The 19444-nt window shown below is 36.2% G+C and overlaps 1 protein-coding gene across 3 annotated transcripts; it reads right to left on the bottom strand.

The window, feature by feature from the left end:
- Window positions 1-9657: 9657 nt before the first annotated feature.
- LOC144709342 (arginine--tRNA ligase, cytoplasmic-like) lies at window positions 9658-18877 on the bottom strand. Of its 3 annotated transcripts, XM_078582877.1 has the most exons (20): window positions 18721-18851; window positions 17729-17804; window positions 17087-17127; window positions 16841-17001; window positions 16250-16386; window positions 15989-16064; window positions 15737-15838; window positions 15434-15649; window positions 15076-15156; window positions 14201-14284; window positions 14005-14109; window positions 13691-13869; window positions 13539-13623; window positions 13245-13437; window positions 12538-12607; window positions 12134-12203; window positions 11857-11946; window positions 11713-11781; window positions 11381-11479; window positions 9658-9897 (listed from the first exon to the last, which is right to left on the bottom strand). In XM_078582877.1, exons 4-20 carry the CDS (start codon window positions 16937-16939, stop codon window positions 9787-9789), a joined length of 1866 nt encoding a protein of 621 aa, XP_078439003.1. In that variant the 5' UTR covers window positions 16940-17001; window positions 17087-17127; window positions 17729-17804; window positions 18721-18851; the 3' UTR covers window positions 9658-9786. The 3 variants fall into 3 exon arrangements, with proteins under 3 accessions (XP_078439003.1, XP_078439002.1, XP_078439001.1); XM_078582876.1 differs by lacking the exon at window positions 17087-17127; XM_078582875.1 differs by lacking the exons at window positions 17087-17127; window positions 17729-17804 and having other exon boundaries at window positions 18721-18877.
- Window positions 18878-19444: the final 567 nt, after the last annotated feature.

The raw sequence follows: 19444 nt of genomic DNA, 5'->3' as shown, positions 1-19444 counted from the left end.
AATCTATCCATTTTTTTCATAGGATTACTTGTAAAATAAAAATTCCTGGTCTTGGAAACAATTAAAGGCATAAATTTATTTGATTTATTGAATATTAAAAGTTATTGCATCTAATCTACACACCTTTGGTCACAATTTTGAAGCATTTTTTTCCTGAAAATATTTTTTTGTTTATTCTCTCACTAATAAATTTAAAATTAAAGTTCTTATTGTCGTTGTTGGCTTTTGAGTTTAATCAAGAAAATTATATAAGTCATAGAAAATCATTTAGATACTGATGAGTAAGGATCATCTTCTCCAGGAACAGTCATTAGAAATTTAATATTGTTAAAATAATGATTAACAAGGTGAGATGGTATACTTATATGAGATGAAATAGTGATACGAGTAAAATGATGGGGTAAGAAGGCGAGAGTTAATATTTACTAATATTGAGATAACTAACATGGAGGATAGCAGATTGTAATAAGAGAAAGAATAAAAAAGAGAGACACTAAGGATAAAGTGAATATACAATGGAGAGATGAGAAGGTGGATGCATAAATAAGAGAAAGTATATATGTAAAAATAGAATTTAGGTATATTGAGATATTTTAAGAGATGACAGCAAAATTATAAAAATATGAGATGGATCTAACCCGATAATAATTATCATGAAGATTAGACAATGTAAGGCAAGGTGACTTAACCTAGGTCCTTATGTTCCACCAGGACCATGGCAATTTGGAGATGCATATAAGATCTCCATATTCTATGTTGTCTCTCCTCTAATAAAAATATATGTGGGCAGAAAGTGAATCATACATTTCATATCTAATTTATATCCATTAATATAATATATTCATTATAGTGCATGTGTGATGCTTATAATGAAGTTCATGAATACATGATTGAACTTAATGAATTATAATGAGATCATAATATGGAGATCACTAGTCTTTAAGCATGTGTTCTAAGTATTCCTATTCAAAAGAAACCCGAGAAGGACATCAAAGTCTCTAGACAGAATAGCACTATCTAGCTGCACTCATATAAAGAGTATGTCCGATTTCTTAGCCATTAGTGTGGATACACTAAAGGATAGAAAAGGGGTGATCTTTAGTGGACAAAGTTCACCAAATTGATCCACATGAATCCCTGAATCGTATTATATCACACTGTCAATCGACTTGATTCACATCATGGTTGTGGAAGTGGTCCTTATACCTGAGACGCCAAAGAGGACTTGTGAATGGGCGGTTGTACTTTGACGATGACCTATGAGCTCGTAATCATGGGATCCTAAACAGTCCTAGTTTGAGTACAATAACAAGTTCACAAAGATGACTAAATGGTCAAGATGTCGTAAAGCCTCAATATCAAAGGAGATAGCTCAAGGAAGATGATATGATGAAGTCCTTGGCCAAGTTAGTGAAATATCAGAGAAGAGTTCTTTGATGATTTTCGAAGTCATCAATACTTAATCGGATGACCAATTAGGATTTGACAGTTGACCATACCCTAAGTCATCCTAGGAGTGTGAAGTGAATGAGGGACAATACATACATGCTAACCAATGATGAACAGGTTCTATGAGTCAGTCTATACACATTCCTTTGTAACTTCTAGAACATGAGGTATAGCTTAGCATACCACGGGGTGGAGACTTGGTCTATCTCTTGGGTTAGATTGATCTGAAATCAATTAATCTATATGATGATGTAGTTAATTAATTTGGAAGGCCAATAAAGGTTATTGGGTCATTTTACTCATCAACTAGTTTAATACATGGCCCCAGAGGGTCACCAAATGTTCTTTGGATTTTGGAAGATATACTGAAAGTTTAGGTGTTTTATGAAAACTATCCACTTAGTATAAATAGGAGAAGGCCCTGAATGAAAGTCACCCAGGGTAGAATTGTTCAGGGCTTTTCCCCTTCTTCTCCCTTCTCCCCCTACGTGATGAGGATGGGTAATGACGATGATAGAACATGAACGGCACTCATCAAGGCGGAAGAGATTCCATGTGATAAGGATCACGTGCTTGAGGGTTGAAGGAATCACAGACACAATCAGTGCCTATGTGATTTCTTTCACGGTTGTAATGATGATGTTATGATTCTGTTTTAGGTCTTCCACAGATAATTTTTCCCAAGTTTCATCCAGATCATCGCCTCTAGAATCCAACATCTTTAAACAACCAAGACACCAAGAAAGATCACTTGATGGATCTATTGACTTACATTCTTTGAGCTGTCTATAAATGTAGAAAGTAATTTCAAATACACTTGTAATGGTGATTGGTGCCTTGTCTTAAAATATCCAGATAGAATAGCATTGTCTAGTCCTGCTCATATGATGAGTATTTTTTATCATGTGACCATTAGTGTGGAGCCATTATGGACAAATAGTAGGTGCTCTTTGGGGAAAGAAGTTTACTTAATTGATATGTATGAATTCCTAAATGGTATTATATTTATCATCAGTCAAGTTGATTCACGTCATAGATGTGTAGGTGGCCCTTATACGTAGGACAAAAAAGATGCCTCGTGACTGCATGGTTGTGCTTTCACTATGTCCTACAAGTCTATAATTAAGGGATACCAAATGTCCGAGCTCGGATACAGCAACAAGTCTACAAAGGTGATTATGTGATCAAGATGGGATCATCAGCTCTTACTCAAAATATTAGAGAAGATGTTCTTTGATGATTTTTTCATGCATCAGTAGTAACTAGAATGACTTATTTGGGTTTGAAAATTAACCATGCTGTAAGTAGATGAGGGGAAAAAACATACGCAGTAATTGATCGTGGTAAACGTTCCATGATAGAGTTGACATACTCCTTTGTATTTTCCAGGGCATGAGGTGTAGCTTGGCACCCCACATGCCGAGAACTTAACCAACTGATTGGACTAAATAGATCATTGATTCAAAAAATTTATAAGTGATATATTTAACTAGTTTTTTTACACAATAAATGTTATTGGACCATTGACATTATTGATTAGACGGACACATGGCCCTACATGACCACACTACAAGAATTTGAATGTTTGTGGATATACTCTAAGTTTTACAGCTCTTAAACTGTCTGCAACAAATATCTTCCATTTTGTTTCATTAGCTTAGTCAAGCGTATTCCAAAAGAGAATTGCAAAACTAAGCAACCAAAGAAAGAAAATATGTGCCTATATTATAGCTCTACCACCGGGGAACTACTTTTCATAGCAAATTAAACTTAGGCTTTTTAGATCTTATACGCACAGGCATACCCTTGGGGACTTTTGTGAAAGTTTATTAGGGACTTGTATGTAATGTTCTCCATACAATATAATTGAAGGTGGCGTCCTCATTTGATGCCCATGCAAGCCACTTTAATACCCTGCCTTTTCTTCTCTTCATCTTACTTAAGTGATGCTTCTAGGGGAGACTTAATAGATAAGAAATCATATTTCTAGTAGTATAGTTTTTGGATAGAAGAGAAGATCCAGAACTCTGAAGATCCTGAGGATATGTCTAGAGTCCAGACATCAGTATGGCTTGAAGAATCTCACTTTAGGAACAGAAATCATGGATTCAATCCGTGGAAAGGATATGTATTTGGTTTTGCCATGTTACTGGTTTACAAATAAATTTCAATTTGATATTTTGATGTTATCAAATTTGGATTCCATCGATCTTAAGCCCCAAAATTATTGACAGTCGTCACAGTTAAAAATAGGCGTCGATGATTGTCGCATTTAACATGCTAACATGGTGACATGTAAACAAATTGTGTGATGCCACCTAGAGCACCACTTTTTTTACTTTTAATTCATTTAATGAATAATAAATCACTTATTTTTTAATACATAACATGTGCCCTTCTATCTGATTCCTTGCACCATACTTGCCATTTTATTCTTACTTTTTTCTATTGGTCCACATGACCCTACCTCTAAAAAAATTAAAAAATAATGTCAGCTAATGATTTTCATTACAGCATCATGATGTGTGATGTCATTATGGCATCTTTTTACAATTCTTAGCTTAGATAACCATTGCCAAAAAAATGTAAGTAGTCAACATTCTACAAATCAAATGCTGAAACTTGGGTAGGGGGAACATAAAACCGAGAACCCTTCAATCATTATCATCAAATAAATAATAAATGTTTCATAAAAATATTGAAATATAAACTATCGTTTAAAAAAATAGTATTTTCTTTGAATATAATTGGATAAAATGATATAAGAATAATTTACGACTTAGAAAATTATTTTCTTTGTGAATATGATGTCAAACAAATCAGGAAAAATACCAAAACAACCAAAACATCTCAATGTTTAAGATCATTTATGTTATAATGGGTTCTGAAAGGACCAGCATCTGAAATTAGCTTACATTTCCTTTAGCACATTGGTCAGCTATGTTATAATGGGTTCTGAAAGGACCAGCATCTAGTCACGCAAGTATGGAAGGGAACTCAATGACAAGGTAGAAGAAACAGAACCCTAAGATAGACTTGCATTTCTATATCCCACTTTCAACTTTTGTGTCCTCTTACACAGGATTTTTTCATAAAAACAAGCTTTTAGTGTATCCTTTAACATCAAATGAGCCTTATCTGTGTGATCCACTACAGCTGTTTACAGCCTGCTTAGTGGTTTTATTAGACCAATATCTCTTTATTTTATATTGTAATTAATTAATTAATTATATAGCATACAGATGAATTGATATTGGATCAATTTCACCAATATATAGGATGAGTCCCCAACACGTGAGGCCCCAATTTACACTACATGTTCCTAAAGGTAAAGGGATTTTAACCAACTATTTTTTGTAACCTATACTTCAACAGTTTTCGTTTATGTAATCCTCATCTGTGTGGCACTTGTAAAATGAATTAGGGAATGGTCAACTATCAAAACATGACTGATCATTCAGTTCTAAAGATGAATCAAAAAATGCTGATAGACCTAGTTTTTTTGTGACTAAAACTTTATTGGCCAAGAACTCCAGTGTTTTGCCTTCCTAGATAACCCCACCTTGACCACACAAACACATTTGTGAACTTGTTTCTGTATTCAAACTATGACTATTTGGAGTCCCATGATGAGGGATCCGAAAAACACATTGAAGACACCATAAGTCATCCATAATATGTCATTGTTATATCATGTTTAAGGACCTCTTAAAGAACCATTAACATGATTGATAGTTAATTAAAATAACATCTACATATACTTACATATCAATGTGGTAAATTTTTTCTTGTACAGAGCCCCCTATTCCTCATCATAGTCCCATCACGAAAGGTTTTGGGATCAACCATCATCATCACATGAGGAGTAGATGGTGCTACTATATTTTGATTTCTTTCTTAAATATCTAAATAATAGGAATGTTCTGGATACATATTTATAAATGAGCAGTCACCATAGTATAAGCTAATTATTACTTGAACATCACTAGGCATGGTTTTGGCCTTTAAAGGTAACACTGCATATGAACTAATAACTATGACTTGTATTAATGAATTAAAAAAATACTTATAACTTTGATTGACTTATATGTTATATAATTGAATGGAATTATGTGAGATAATTAACCCAAAAGTTTGACATAATACCTAATTTTCCTTTTCATCCTTGGATAAATTTCACACTCTTAAATAATTAAAATTCATTTCACTTCTCAAGATATTACAAGCTAATTTCAATTTATTTATCTTATATTGTCCATGCATTCTATATTTGTTCAATATATTTATGCATGCCCTATAATCATAATTATCAATGATATCTTTTACCCATCTTAAGTGACTCATCAATAATGTGACTTATCTAGTTCCCCTATTAGAATTTTTATGATTTTTCTATTTTAACTTAATATTAATATCATAATTTTTCATTGATTTATCCAGGATAAAATTTTCACCAATCATTAAAAATTATAAATATAAATGAATACTCCATGGAACTTAAGTTTTTAATTTTTTTTTTGAATCATTATTTCGCTTAAAAGTGTTGGATTTTCATTCATATAGGAAAAATTGTTAGTTCATTCAATGATGTTACTAAGTTTTGTAAAAAATACTATAGTTTAAAATAATGGAAATACACTCAAGTTTTTGGGCAAAATATAACATATTTGTCTACCTTAAGGATAATTTTAACTATATGTTTAGATAGTGAGAGCCTAGGGTCATCTCAGAGGGAATATTGATTAGGTAATTAATGAATTTTTAAATGATGATTAGGGGATAAGAAGGGATATCTGATACGATAAGATATATATATATATATATGTATATATATATAGAAATATGATGGTGAGATGAGAAGGTGATAAGGATAGATATTATGAATATAAGTGAAAATATGGATAATATTAAAATAGTTGACAAATGAAGGGATAAATTGAAGAAATATGAAGGGATTAAAAGAACAATAAGTATGCCTAGATATGTGTATAGCTATTACAGTTATTGATTTTTAGATATGGAATTTGGGATGGTTGGTAAAAATGATGAGAGTGCGGAGGATGAAGGGTGAAATAAATGTGGATGGGTAGACGTGGATGGGATAAGAATGAATTGATGTTGAGTCGAAGATGAAATTAAGGTTTAGGGAATCAACTTATGTCCTTAAATTTTACGAGAATCAAGGAAATTTCTGTTATATTAAAGCCCCTCAACTTCTCACTTGCCTTTCAACTTCAATCTGCAACTTGGAGAAAATAATTGCTGGATCAAACACTCTGTTTCTTTCACTAAGTTTACCAATGTAGTGGAAAATTCAAGACAATTTTAACATGGACACAGGTGTCTATCAATAGACAAAGGACATTGATGGGTAGATGCGATAGAGACAAAGTAGTCCTAAAATTGTATGCCTATAACAACTTTTGGACCCTTAAATATCATATTTTGAAGTTGGATGATTCTAAGCCATTATATTTCTCTCTCGTCCATCAATCCACAAGCCAGATTGCCAGCATGTAGTGTAGTCCTCAGAATGTTCACAGAACGTTCGCAGAATCCTCAGATTTTCCAAAAGTACTTGTGATTAGCCTTGATTTATGCATCTTCCTCAATATATTTTTCACTTTTTGACATGTGTCCATGCAAAGACATAAAAGTAACATGTTTTAACTCAGCATTAAACCAGGAAATGGTAATCAACCCAGGTGTGCATACATGGTGTTTCTTTATTTTCTTCCCCTGCAATAAAGAAACGCATGTGTGCACACGTTTTTGTGCGTCGTGTTGCATATATGGAAGTTGTAGTCATCAAATTTTGTAGTGTTGATACATTTTGGAGCTGTGATTTGTGATGACATGATGGCAGCTTTTCACAATATATGTGTACTATTAATCCCAGAAAAAATACTTTATTCTTTACCATCTAAATAAACCATTTGAAACCAAATACATATTTCAATCAATTCTAATAAAATTTTATTTTACTTAAAAAATTAATATCTTTATGAACATGATTCGAAAAAAGTCTATAAAAATAAAAATAAAAACATAAAAATCCAAAAAAATCAGAAGCTCTTTTAAAAATAAATTTAAGCCTAAGAAAGCTCATTAATGATCATTATAATGCATATAAGCAGGTAAAACCAATTATAATAGTGAAATAATTATTGTATTAACACCTATCAAGCCAATGGAAGCGTATGAATAGGCTTGCGGAAGCAAGGGAAAGAGACTGGGCTAGTGGATTCCAAATACAGGCGTTGAGCAGGCCATTGGGCTACAACTACAAGCCAATAGGTTGACAGGATGGGTCAGGCGCTACAATAATCTGGGTTGACACAGCTAAGCATATTCACCTCATATTTAATTGACCATGGGCACCAGTCCGAGAACATGGTAGACCTCCAATGTCTAGTTGACCCTATTGTAAGAATTGAAATGTATATTTTTTTTCATTTTTCTCAGTAATAGACCCGGGTATTTTGGATTAGACTAAAATTCTATGTTGGTGAAAGCGTACTCTTGTAATAATTGTAATGATGAGATATAGAAAAATCTATTACACACATAAGCATCTGAATAGGTCTCGGGTTCAGAGAAAAATGCATACCCCAACTAACGGCTCTATCATTTGGATTTTCAGTGTATCGAGCCATGAATATGGCACACATGGTATTGATTTAAATACAAATGAGGTCTTCTAGAGGTTATTCATTGATCTAGAATCAATTTTGACTATATATTGTATAAAAATATAATAGATTGTTAGATTAATCCCAGAATTTTCTATCATCTTTCATTATGTCCTTTCTTACTTGCAGAAGCATATATTTATTTCATCTTCAATGGATGTAAGATTTTTCTGTGAAATTAGCTTCCAAACTCATTAATGTATCTTCCCAAATCAAAAAACACTTATCACAAAGCTTTTAAATTTGATCCAATCTCCATGTGGACGACATTGCTTCATGGCTTTAGAAAATAATTCTAAATTAAAATGAGTTTATGAATGGATTAAATATAAACCTAGAACGACAGTATTCATGTGCTGATTCACCATGTTGTGTCATTGCCATGGAGATTTTGGTCCATTTTTTTCTCGCCAGAGTCATGTTTTTCTGAAGTTTATTTAGTCGGAGACTGAACCCTCCACTTGAATCTCTTTCAAAACTTCTCTAAATTCCTTTTCTTTGTTTTCAAGCAAATTAAACCGCAAATCAAAAAAAATTATTTGAAAGTCAATACATAATTTAGATGAATCATTATATTTGTTAAAACATCTCTTCAATATTCTTAAAAGATAACAGATTATATCAAAGTAAATCAACAAAAAACTCATTAACATACACTTTTTTACATTGATCGATGTTTTTTATTGTTAAATTGCCACTTATCTGAAGAGTGTGCAAACAACGTATAGTGTGTGCTAATAAAATATACAAACAACATTTTTTTGAGAAAACAAAAGACATCGTGAAATCCATGTCCCATTTATTATTAAATCTAAGAGGCATTCTTATCATTTGGTAGATCCAAGACCATGGCCTATTTCGAGTTCACTCGGAGCTTTTGCAACCACGGTAGGTGTGATGTACATGCACCCATTTCAAGGGGGTGCACCACTACTCTGTTTGGGTCTAATATTTATCCTATATATCATGTTCTACGTGTATCTACTTTGGAAGGACATCATACAAAAGCTGTACTATGATGTCATAAGTGTGAAGAACAAGTGACGTTAAGAAAGAATTAAGTTCACACCGGTACTTCGAAAGGCACCAGCTCCCTTCTTACTGACAGCATTGCTACGTGCTGTCACAGAAAAGTATTACACATAATTACATCCTTATATAAACATACGGATGCCAGTGAAGTAGGCATGGGCGCGAGTAATAGGCATAGATTTCAATATGTATCTATATCTATAAATAGATATAGATACATAGGCGTACATAAAGATAAAAGGCATATAAAGTATTATTCAAATCATCTGTCACAAATTCTCTGGTTTGGGACTACTAAGGGGATGACCTTAGTCGGTGATATGATAACCTTATATGCGATTCTGAATTTTTTTTAACTTTATTTATTTGACTGACTTCGTAACCTTGGCTTTGTTGCTTCACTCTTGTTCCTAACAGCCCGTAAACTCGCGCCTTGCTGGAGAAGCTTTTGGCGCAATCATGATTGGATTAAAAGGTCTTTCAATGTAAGAACGACTTTCAATATGGCCGGTGAAATAAATATAAAGTAATCAGGTAAGTGAAGAAATATGCAAGAACATGAAAGAAAAAAGAAACTTCTAGATGAAGAAAATTAGAAAACGACCTTGGGAGATTATATCTTGTAGACGGGCTCGATGCCCAGCAACCGGAAGCACTGCCTCATGACCACTGCCGTCGCCTCGCACAGCAACAGCCGGCTCGTCTCTTCTCCTGATCCAATCACCTGCAGGATGAAAACAGTGATAAAGACAAATTAGATAGATATTATCTATATAAATGTCAAGCTTATCTCTTTATTCCCTTCTTAACTAACTATTTACCTATCTGGTTCTCTCCCGTCATCATAACTATGTAATATCGTTTTTCCTGTCTGTCTTTTTATCAATTTAGCTAGATACATATCTAACCCCTTTTGCTATCACTAACTACTTATCTATATATACACTATCTCTAGGGATGGTCTCGCAGTTCAGTGCAGAAATTTGCCTGTTCCCAATCTCTTGTGCTACGAGTGGGGCGGTTCTGGGCCGGCAATCTAAACTGGACACTACTCAAAACCGCCCGAGTAATACGAGAAATGAGAGAGAGAGAGAGATAAGAGAGATGAGCAATGCGAGAGAGATCACAGAAATGAAAGCCAGACAGAGACGAGAAAGAGGGATATAAGAGAGACGAGCAATGCGTGAGAGATCACAGAAATGAAAGCGAGACAAAGACGAGAAAGAGAGATATAATAGAAGATGAACAACGCGAGAGAGATCACAGAAACGAAAGCGAGACAGAGACGAGAAAGAGAGATATAAGATAGATGAACAACGCGAGAGAGATCACAGAAATGAAAGTGTGACAGAGACGAGCAATGCGTGAGAGATCACAGAAATGAAACCGAGACAGAGACGAGAAAGAGGGATATAGGAGAGACGAGCAATGCTTGAGAGATCACAGAAATGAAAGCGAGACAGAGACGAGAAAGAGGGATACAGGAGAGACGAGCAATGAGTGAGAGATCACAGAAATGAAAGCGAGACAGACGAGAAAGAGAGATATAAGAGAGACGAGCAACATGAAGACTGCAAGAGAGACAAGAGAGAAATGAGACAGAGAGATCATGAACAATGAGAGAGATAAGACAAGGAGAGAGAATAGAAAGAAAGAGATAATGGAAAGAGAGGAGATGAGAAACGAAGAGAGAGATAGAGAGATGACAGAGATGAGCTCAAGAGAGACAAAAACAGAAAAAAGAACTGCACATCCGCTCCGCCCGAGCGTCTGCGCTGGCGAATGGGGCAGATGCCCGGTGGGTTGCTTGAAGTGCGGTTTGAAAGTTCGAACTGCACCGCCCAACAACCGCGCACCGACCGAGATCAGATCATCCCTAACAATCTCTCCATATCTTTCTCTCTCTCTATTATCTATCTATCTATCTGGGCTAACTCGTTCTTTCTATCGATCTACTTATCCATCCGAATGGCTATCCCATCTCTTATTCCCTCTCTAGTTATTTTTCTGACCCCCTGCATATCTATCCTCTCTCTTTCTCTTTCTCTTGCTAGAAATCAATATATATCCACCATATTTTTCTTCCACTCCATCTGACAACAGTCTATCTCCACCTATATGTATATTGATCTCATCTCTCTTGCTGTTCCTTGAAAAAGAATGCCAGCAAAAAAAGGGAGAGAGAGAGAGAGATAGTATGGGCGTACCTGGCAGCTGGTGTAGAATCTGGTGAAGAACTCAGAGAGACTGTAGAGATACTCGCACAGTACATTGGGCAGGAGGTTCATGCAGGCCTCCTCTACTATCTGTGGAACAATAAGACAATGACACACAGATCAGGATACTAGATTCCATTTGAAAAGATAGTATTAAAAAAAAAAACAAAGATCATGAAACTAGATTCCATCAGGATATTTATTAAATTTCAAATTTTATTGTGAATAATTAGCCAGAGAGATCTGTGGAAGCTGCAAGCGCCTTATGTTAGACCCCGACAGTACTTTACACGGTTACTATGAGTGAGCGAAATTCGACGTACCTCAGCAAACCGGACCAGATGAAGGCCCAAAACCCGTTCATCAGGATGAGCCAATGAAATCCCGGTGTTCTACAGTTAGGAAAATGGGCTCCATGTTATCATGCAATATATTGTTTATGAGGGTAAAAAATGACAAGAAAATACCTTTTTTAACTCGTTTATATCCCGATTAGATTTTCTGATAATAGAACAGATACGTGCATGGGCGTATAAGAGATAAACCGCAGTGTTTCCCTGTTTGATGGAAATTTAATATAATTAGCGAGAAAGTTTGCTCGTTTAGTCTGCAAATCGAAGATGATGTATGGTCTAAATTAATCCAAACATAGTGTGGATGGTATAATCATCAAAAGGAATGATGAAACTTCTATTATCCAGCATTGATATAGAGTAGCAGAAAACTTGATAATCTAGAGTTTACCTTATCGTTTAGCATCTGGTCGAAACTAAACGTGTAGTTGGTCAGCCTATTATTTTTCAGATCAGCGTACCTAAATAAACGAAAAAATTGCAACTCACCATCAGAATTTCAATAACGATGCTCTAGCAACGAGAAATGCTAAAATAAGAATTGAACGAATAACCATGGACCATTCTATGGCCACTCGAGAGTTGAGTTTTCTTAGATTACCCAGAACATTAGATTTTACAAGCACAGTATTGCACGTAAATATTCAAACCAAAATAGCATCTTTTGTAGCCAACTTAGCACAATTACTTGTCTGAAAGTATATATATTCGTACCGGCTACTGTTATAAATATATAAAGATGACTGCCATGAGAGAAGAGAAGAAAATAGAAAGTTATGGTTGAAGAGGGCTTACTTGACCGCTCCATAGCCAACTGCCTCAGCAGTCTTTTCAAGCTCCTCCTCAGTCCAGTCTCCTAGTTTGCCTAATCAATGAATATGCTTTAGCATATATGATGATAACAACTCGATATTTTCACGAGCAATCCCCTTTTGTCCTTCAACTCAGTTGTCACAAATAAGAAAGATCATTGTTCAGGTAGGAATTTCTTCACTCCGCATATGTTTTCTAATTTCGATTAATCAACCTACGGCGTTCTGGATCCAAAAAATGAAGAAAGATTATTATCCTTACTGGTACACGAAAATTAGCTTAGAGAACTTGGTTTAAGGACAAAGGGATAAAGTTAAAGATTTCAGCCAGGGGGTTTGTGTTTGAAGTTAAGGTTCCCGACTTTGATAATACCAGCTATTGGGTTTTGAGTTAAAATCAGCAGTTAACAATGGGATATTTTTGCTTCAAGGTGTTTAGTATAGCGTTCAGCAGAAGAATAACTTCATTCTTGAGACGCTGTTCTAGATTCATGCCCTAGTCAAACTTAGAGAGTGAGGGTTAGGATCTAGGAGCTAGCATTAAGGATTTTGGCCGGGGTTTAATATGTGCTGTGTATGGAGTTAAGTTATGCGGTTAAACCAAAAGCTATTAGGTTTGGGATTAACTTAAGGTTTAAAATCAAGAGTTAGCGATGGACTGCATTTCGAGAAGTAATCATCGGAAGGTACCTTGAGCCTCAAGACGCTGTTCTAATTCCTTTTTGCAACGATTCTTAGCCTCGTCAAGTAAATCCACAAGACGGACGACCTCGGTGCTACGGGTACGGAATCTCTTCCCATCTGAACCAAGAACGATGCCAAAACCCACGTGGCTGGCTTTTGGGTACGAACTTTCAGGAAGCCATCCAGCTAGTCGCGCAGCCTGCAATTAGCTTAAATTCAAAGAAAATGCCATTAAGACGAAGAACTATATCATGGAATCAAATAAGACGCGCATAAACGAGATATGGAAAGAACTCGCACACTGAAGACCATGTCAAAATGGGTTTGCTGGCCCACGTCGGTCACATATATTATCCACTCGGCCCTTTCTTCCCTGAGACGGTATCTGGACACAAAAAAAAAGCAGAATAAAGTAAAGTCATATTAAGGCATCATCATAAAAAGGTTGAAACCTTATGGCCGTCAGATCTGTGGAGGCATAATTATATCCCCCATCGCTTTTCACAACAATCAGTGGAATAGGTTGACCCTCAATGAATATCACTCGAGCGCCTTCGCTTTCCACAACCATACCCAATTTATCCAGCTCCTGAATGGTATCTGGAATAAATGGATTGTAGAAACTCTCGCCCTGGGAAACAAATCATACATTACTTAGATGATCCGAGATTCAAAATTAGAGTAAAAACGAAAACAAAGGGAGAGAATGCAAAAATAGATGGTGACGGTGAACCTGACAAAACACAATCATCGAATTTCAAAGTACCTTTTCTTCAAGATGAATCCCCAAACGTTGATACACCTGTGCGAATTCCTGACGACTGATCTCACAAATCCTCTTCCATGCATTACGGTACTTGATTTCCCCACCCTTAAACCGACAGATAAGAAAAATGTCATACATACTACTAGGTTAAGAAGGAAAAGAACCAAACTTTCAGCATTACACTAGATATACCCACCTGTAGTCGAACAACAGCTTTCTGAGCCTTTTCTTTGAAGGACGCGTCCTCATCAAATTTCTTTTTTGAGGCCTTGTAGAAAGCCTGAGTTCAAAGAAGCCATTTCAATAGAGTACCCAAAGTACTAAGTGATTCACACAAAACTCCAGCCACTGAGTTGGAGAGCAAAAACCACAACTAGTTTGCTATGAAAAAGAAGTCTCTTTCATTAGAACGGAATTACTTTCGGGCACCTGTGAACGAGTGTGAAGACTCAGATAACAACCCAGCATGTTAATCTGCCCATTTTTTGTGAAAGGATCTTAATCTTCATATGAACTATAACTTTGAGGCAAATTTCAGCGCTGATGTTTAAGGTGCGGCAGGCGCTTTGCCAGTAAACATGGATGAATAAACAAACAGAAAGAATGAAGAAAAAGGGAACTTATTGAAAACCATTAATGTGTATGAAGTATCATAAGATAGTAAGCCTATCTTAGATGGTTCATCTTACGTACAGAGAAACACACAACAATAAACAAAAACTGACATTATCCCAGAGGGAAAGATACATTAGTTGAATTAAAGAAATAGTGCAAAGAAATATGCACTAGCACCTTTGGTTTTGGGGTCTTATATGTCAATCATTTTTGTCGCGAATATAATCAACTGATAGTAAGATCCGTCATGATGCTACAAGGCAGGTACAACTTAGAGTAGATATTCCGTGTAAGCTTTTTTTTTAACAATATACAGGGTCAGATTACATAAATATATTTCATTCAAAAAAAAGATTACATAAATATAAAAAACTACTTATTATGATGCTATAGAGCACAAGAACGCCAATAATGATTGTATTAGCATCATGAAGGAGCCTAAGTAGGGTTCAGTACCTGTAGGTCTCCAATAGCCTGCTGACCTGCATCCTCACCATCAGAGAACATCTCAAAGAGGTATTCGATTAGCATACCAAACTGCAGAATTAAAAAAATTCAAGAAATGATATACTTTCAAGGAATCATATCAAAGAAAAAGAGGCGATATCTCTGAGTTTGTCGTGGTTTATAACCAGGAAAAGGTCAAAGAGCATTCGTTTGTAAATTCATCATGGCCATTTACGATGATCGATTTTGAAGCAAAGTATCAGAATGAGGGTGTATTACAAGTAGTTCCGGTTAAATCCAAATATATTCATATTTCACAGAACGACGTAAAGCCAACAAAATGTTTTCACAACTTTAAATGATTTACCTGAGTACCCCAATCACCAACATGGTTTCTTCGAAGAACGTCCACATTTGAAAACTCCAGCATCTGTGCTAGAGTGTCACCAATGATTGTTGACCTTAAATGGCCCACATGCATTTCTTTCGCAATATTTGGAGAGGAAAAATCGACCACTGCTCTTTTCACTGGAATAATTGGCGCCCACGTTTGAATCCCATTTGAAAGCATGTTTTCAATATGCTGAGATAAACAAGACAACCACCCTATTTATCAGGTTAAGTTAACTAAATAATATCTGCCAAGGACGATAACAAAAAATTCATCTACCTTAGCTATCCAGACGTTGGATAAATAAATGTTAATGAATCCCGCTGGAGCAACGGAGGTGGATTCTATCATTTCAGAAGCAGGGAGATTTTTCACAAGAGCCTGAAAAAAATTGAAAATCAGATGAGTGATGAGGCCAACAAAATTTTAAGGGCAATAGCTACCATTTCAAACGCCTAAGCAAATCAATCAAGAAATTTTGTCAAACAAGTTAGTAATAAAAAACCATTATGTGTTGAAGAATGGACATGCCTGACCAATGGAATTCGGATTTTTGAACTCCGTCGATTTTCCCCTTATTTTAGACCACATGCCCATTGCATTATTGCTTCATGAAAAGAAAGTAAACAACTTATCACCAAACAAGCAAGGCCCATCATATAAAGACGGCTTCAATTAAATGTCAAATTCACTGGAATATGGTATAGAGGCATTGAAAGATAACATCACTTTGACGGCAACTTGAAAATGAAAACAAGAAAAACTATTAACCCTCAAAAATAAAACTCCTACCATTGGTAGTCGCCGAATTTAGCTGTGGATGCAGATACTAGAGGATCAGTGTCAAGGTCATTAGGAAACGTCGCCTGAAGGGATGATTTGAAAAGTTTTGAAAGCTGTTGCTTCACGCTCCCAACAGCATCTCCACACTGCAGCAAGTATTGCATTGGTAAGCCAGGAGAAAACAAGGGTGATAAAATGTTAGCATTGGAATAAACTAAAATATGAAATTCCTAATAACAACACACCATGGTACTCTATGTCATAAAAAAACCATCTTCCTGGTAAATTTATTCAGATAATTAATAGCTGACGGCCCAGCCACTTCGTGCAAAAGATATGTTTATCTTGGACGTTGAGAAACGAATTTGCTATTTAGCACAAGAATATATCCCCAAAATTCTTATAAAAATCATTTTTTTTAAGAAATTCTTATAAAAATCATACGAAGCTGAAGGAATCAAATCTTGTTGTCATCATCTGGAAGCCATAGTTACTGACTGTCGAGCCATTTGAGGCACATCGTTAAATGTACACTCAAAGCAGAAGCCAGATTTTAAATGAGTTAAAAGGCTTAAAGTAGAGGTGCAAAAATCTTCATACCTGCGTCGAGCCACTGCAGTCGGTGGTAGAGGCCTCCGGTTGGGCAACAGTCTCCTCCGCTACGGTAGGCATGGGAGCAGTCGTGGCATCATAACTCATTGTAGCTAGTCGTACACGCCTTCCAGTTGAGAAAAATCTGGTTGACGTCGACCGAAAGAAACCTACAGATTAAAAATAGAAGAAGAAAATAGCTATCAATGAGAAGCTTGGGAGTGAATAAGGGTAAAATTGGCAACGACATTTTACATGAAAATACTTGCCCAATATAAAAACTGGAGTATTTACTCCTGCATTATCAAAAAGGGTTTATTATCATTCTCAATAAAAATTAAATACTCCAACACAAAAAACACCTTAAGAACTTAACAACTGCCAGCTGACACACTAAAGAACCTTTCAGAGGTTAATACCGTGGAAACAAAATTAAAATTAATGGAATAACATTGTTTCCCCCTTGTCACCAGCAGTTCTCGTCATTTTCAAGGAATTAATAATCGCCGCACAGACAAACATCATGATATGGTCGCACATTATCCATGGACAACTGTGAAACCTCACGATGATGCCAGTAGACAGATTGAGAGAATAAAAAGGAGAACGATATATTTGTATTAAAAATCAGTCAAGAAGATTACAACAAGTACAATCGAGCTTTTATAGTCGTGTACACAAGGAGGGATGACCGTTGGAGTCCAACGGTCATCTCTTAATGGGCCCACGTGAGATGGGCTGGACTAACAACAACCAATTGAAACAAAAAAAGTCTATACACGGTACTCCTCAGGCTGTCTCCCACTAGACTCCCTTGTTTATCAGCTGCATTGTTTCATACTTTCCATTTGCAGCTCAATTCATGTGAAATGTAAAAATAATCTCCACGGATACAACCTTCAAGAAATAGTCTCAAATAATCCACTGTCAACCAACTGAAGCCAAACTTTCTGAGTACGCAATGCTTCTCCGACTGCACTCAAACGGAAGAACGGACGATCGAAACCATCGAATGAGGAATAACAATCGCAATTTAATTGAGAAAAAAATGAAAATGAAGAAGCAAAGTAGAAGTGCGAAAAAAATGAGCAGATTGTGCATTAAACTAACACATTAAAAGCAGCTCCACGAAACAGAATCGGCACGAGTAAACCGAAGCAGTGTCATGGCAATGATGTCCTACTCGTCAGCAGCAGCTCAATCAATTTATAAATAATAAATACCCCTAACGGAGACGAGCATCAAGACATGGCCCCAAATAATTCACAAACGAATACAAAAATACTCAGCACACGAGGCACTTATCCGGATAAAAAAATCAACGGATACCGCAATTACAATCACAATGCCAGAGACCTCAAAAAAGGAACAAAACATGAAACAAACGAATCAGAACAACAACAAATCCGCGTCAAACAGCTCCAGCTTCCGCATGCGAGGAACGAGCCACGAATCCATCAAACACGAGGACAGGAAATTCGAAACTAGCCGCGAGAGAATCGAAGCAAGTTAACCGAAACAGTGTCACGGCGAAGTTTCGCAACTCGTCAACAGCAGCTCAATTAATTTCTAAAAGATAAATAATCCTAACGGAGACGAGCATCAAGAAACGGCCGCAAATAATTCACTAACGCCAAAAATACTCAGCACACGAGGCACTTATCCGGCAAAAAAAATCAACGGATAACGCAATTACAATCACAATACCAGAGACCTCAAAAAATGAAAAAAAACACGAAACAAACGAATCAAAACAGCAACAAATCCGCAACAAACAGTACCAGCTTCGCATGCAAGGAACGAGCAACGAATCCATCAAAAGCGATAACAATAAATTAAAAACTAGCCGCGAGAGATCAGAATCAAGTGAACAGTCGAGCGGCGATTACCGGCGGCGGAGCGGCGTCGAGCGGCGGCGCTGAATGGCAGCGAAGCTGTTGGCAGATATGGCGCCGTTGAAGCCCTCGACATCCTTTTATACCTCCCCCCTCTCTCTCTCTTTCTCGGGGAGAGACAAGCGAAGGCCGCCCCCGTTTTGACTCCCCGCCAGTACCTGCGCAGTGGATGAGCCGGGTCGACCTCCTCGAACCGGCCCGGTTGAACCGGCCGGCTCGACTGCGCTAATTCAAATTTAAGTTTCTTTCCCTGCAAGTTTTACCACAATGTTTGACCGTTGACCGGTCTCGGCGTTGACTGTCAACGTGACAGAGGAGGCCTTTAAAATATTTTCCTTAATGGAAAATTGGTAATATTATGGTCTTAATGCTGTTGTTGACTGGGGAATGGCACGTCCTCGTCCGTCTGTCGATGGAGGAACGATGAATGGATAGACAGACAGATAGATGGGAAACTCATATAGTCATATGTCTGTCTGCGGAGTCGCCATGGAAAAGGAAGGGTTACCTCTCTAGACCTTTCCTTTTTACATCGACTCTAATTATTTTTTTATTTTTTAAAAAAATCTAAATGCTCTATTATTTTAAATTTAATCATATACATCTTCTTTATTTTCATTTTTATATGTTTGAGTTATTTTTTATTTATACAATTTTATAGATTTTCTTTATTTTACATTTGATGGATTATCATTTATTTTTATATTTTTCATTGAAT

The sequence above is a fragment of the Wolffia australiana genome, chromosome 11 (genome assembly GCF_029677425.1).
Source record: "Wolffia australiana isolate 7733 chromosome 11, ASM2967742v1".
NCBI lineage: Eukaryota > Viridiplantae > Streptophyta > Magnoliopsida > Alismatales > Araceae > Wolffia > Wolffia australiana.
Note: the sequence above shows the minus strand (reverse complement) of the source record. Positions and strands in the feature narration are given on the sequence as shown.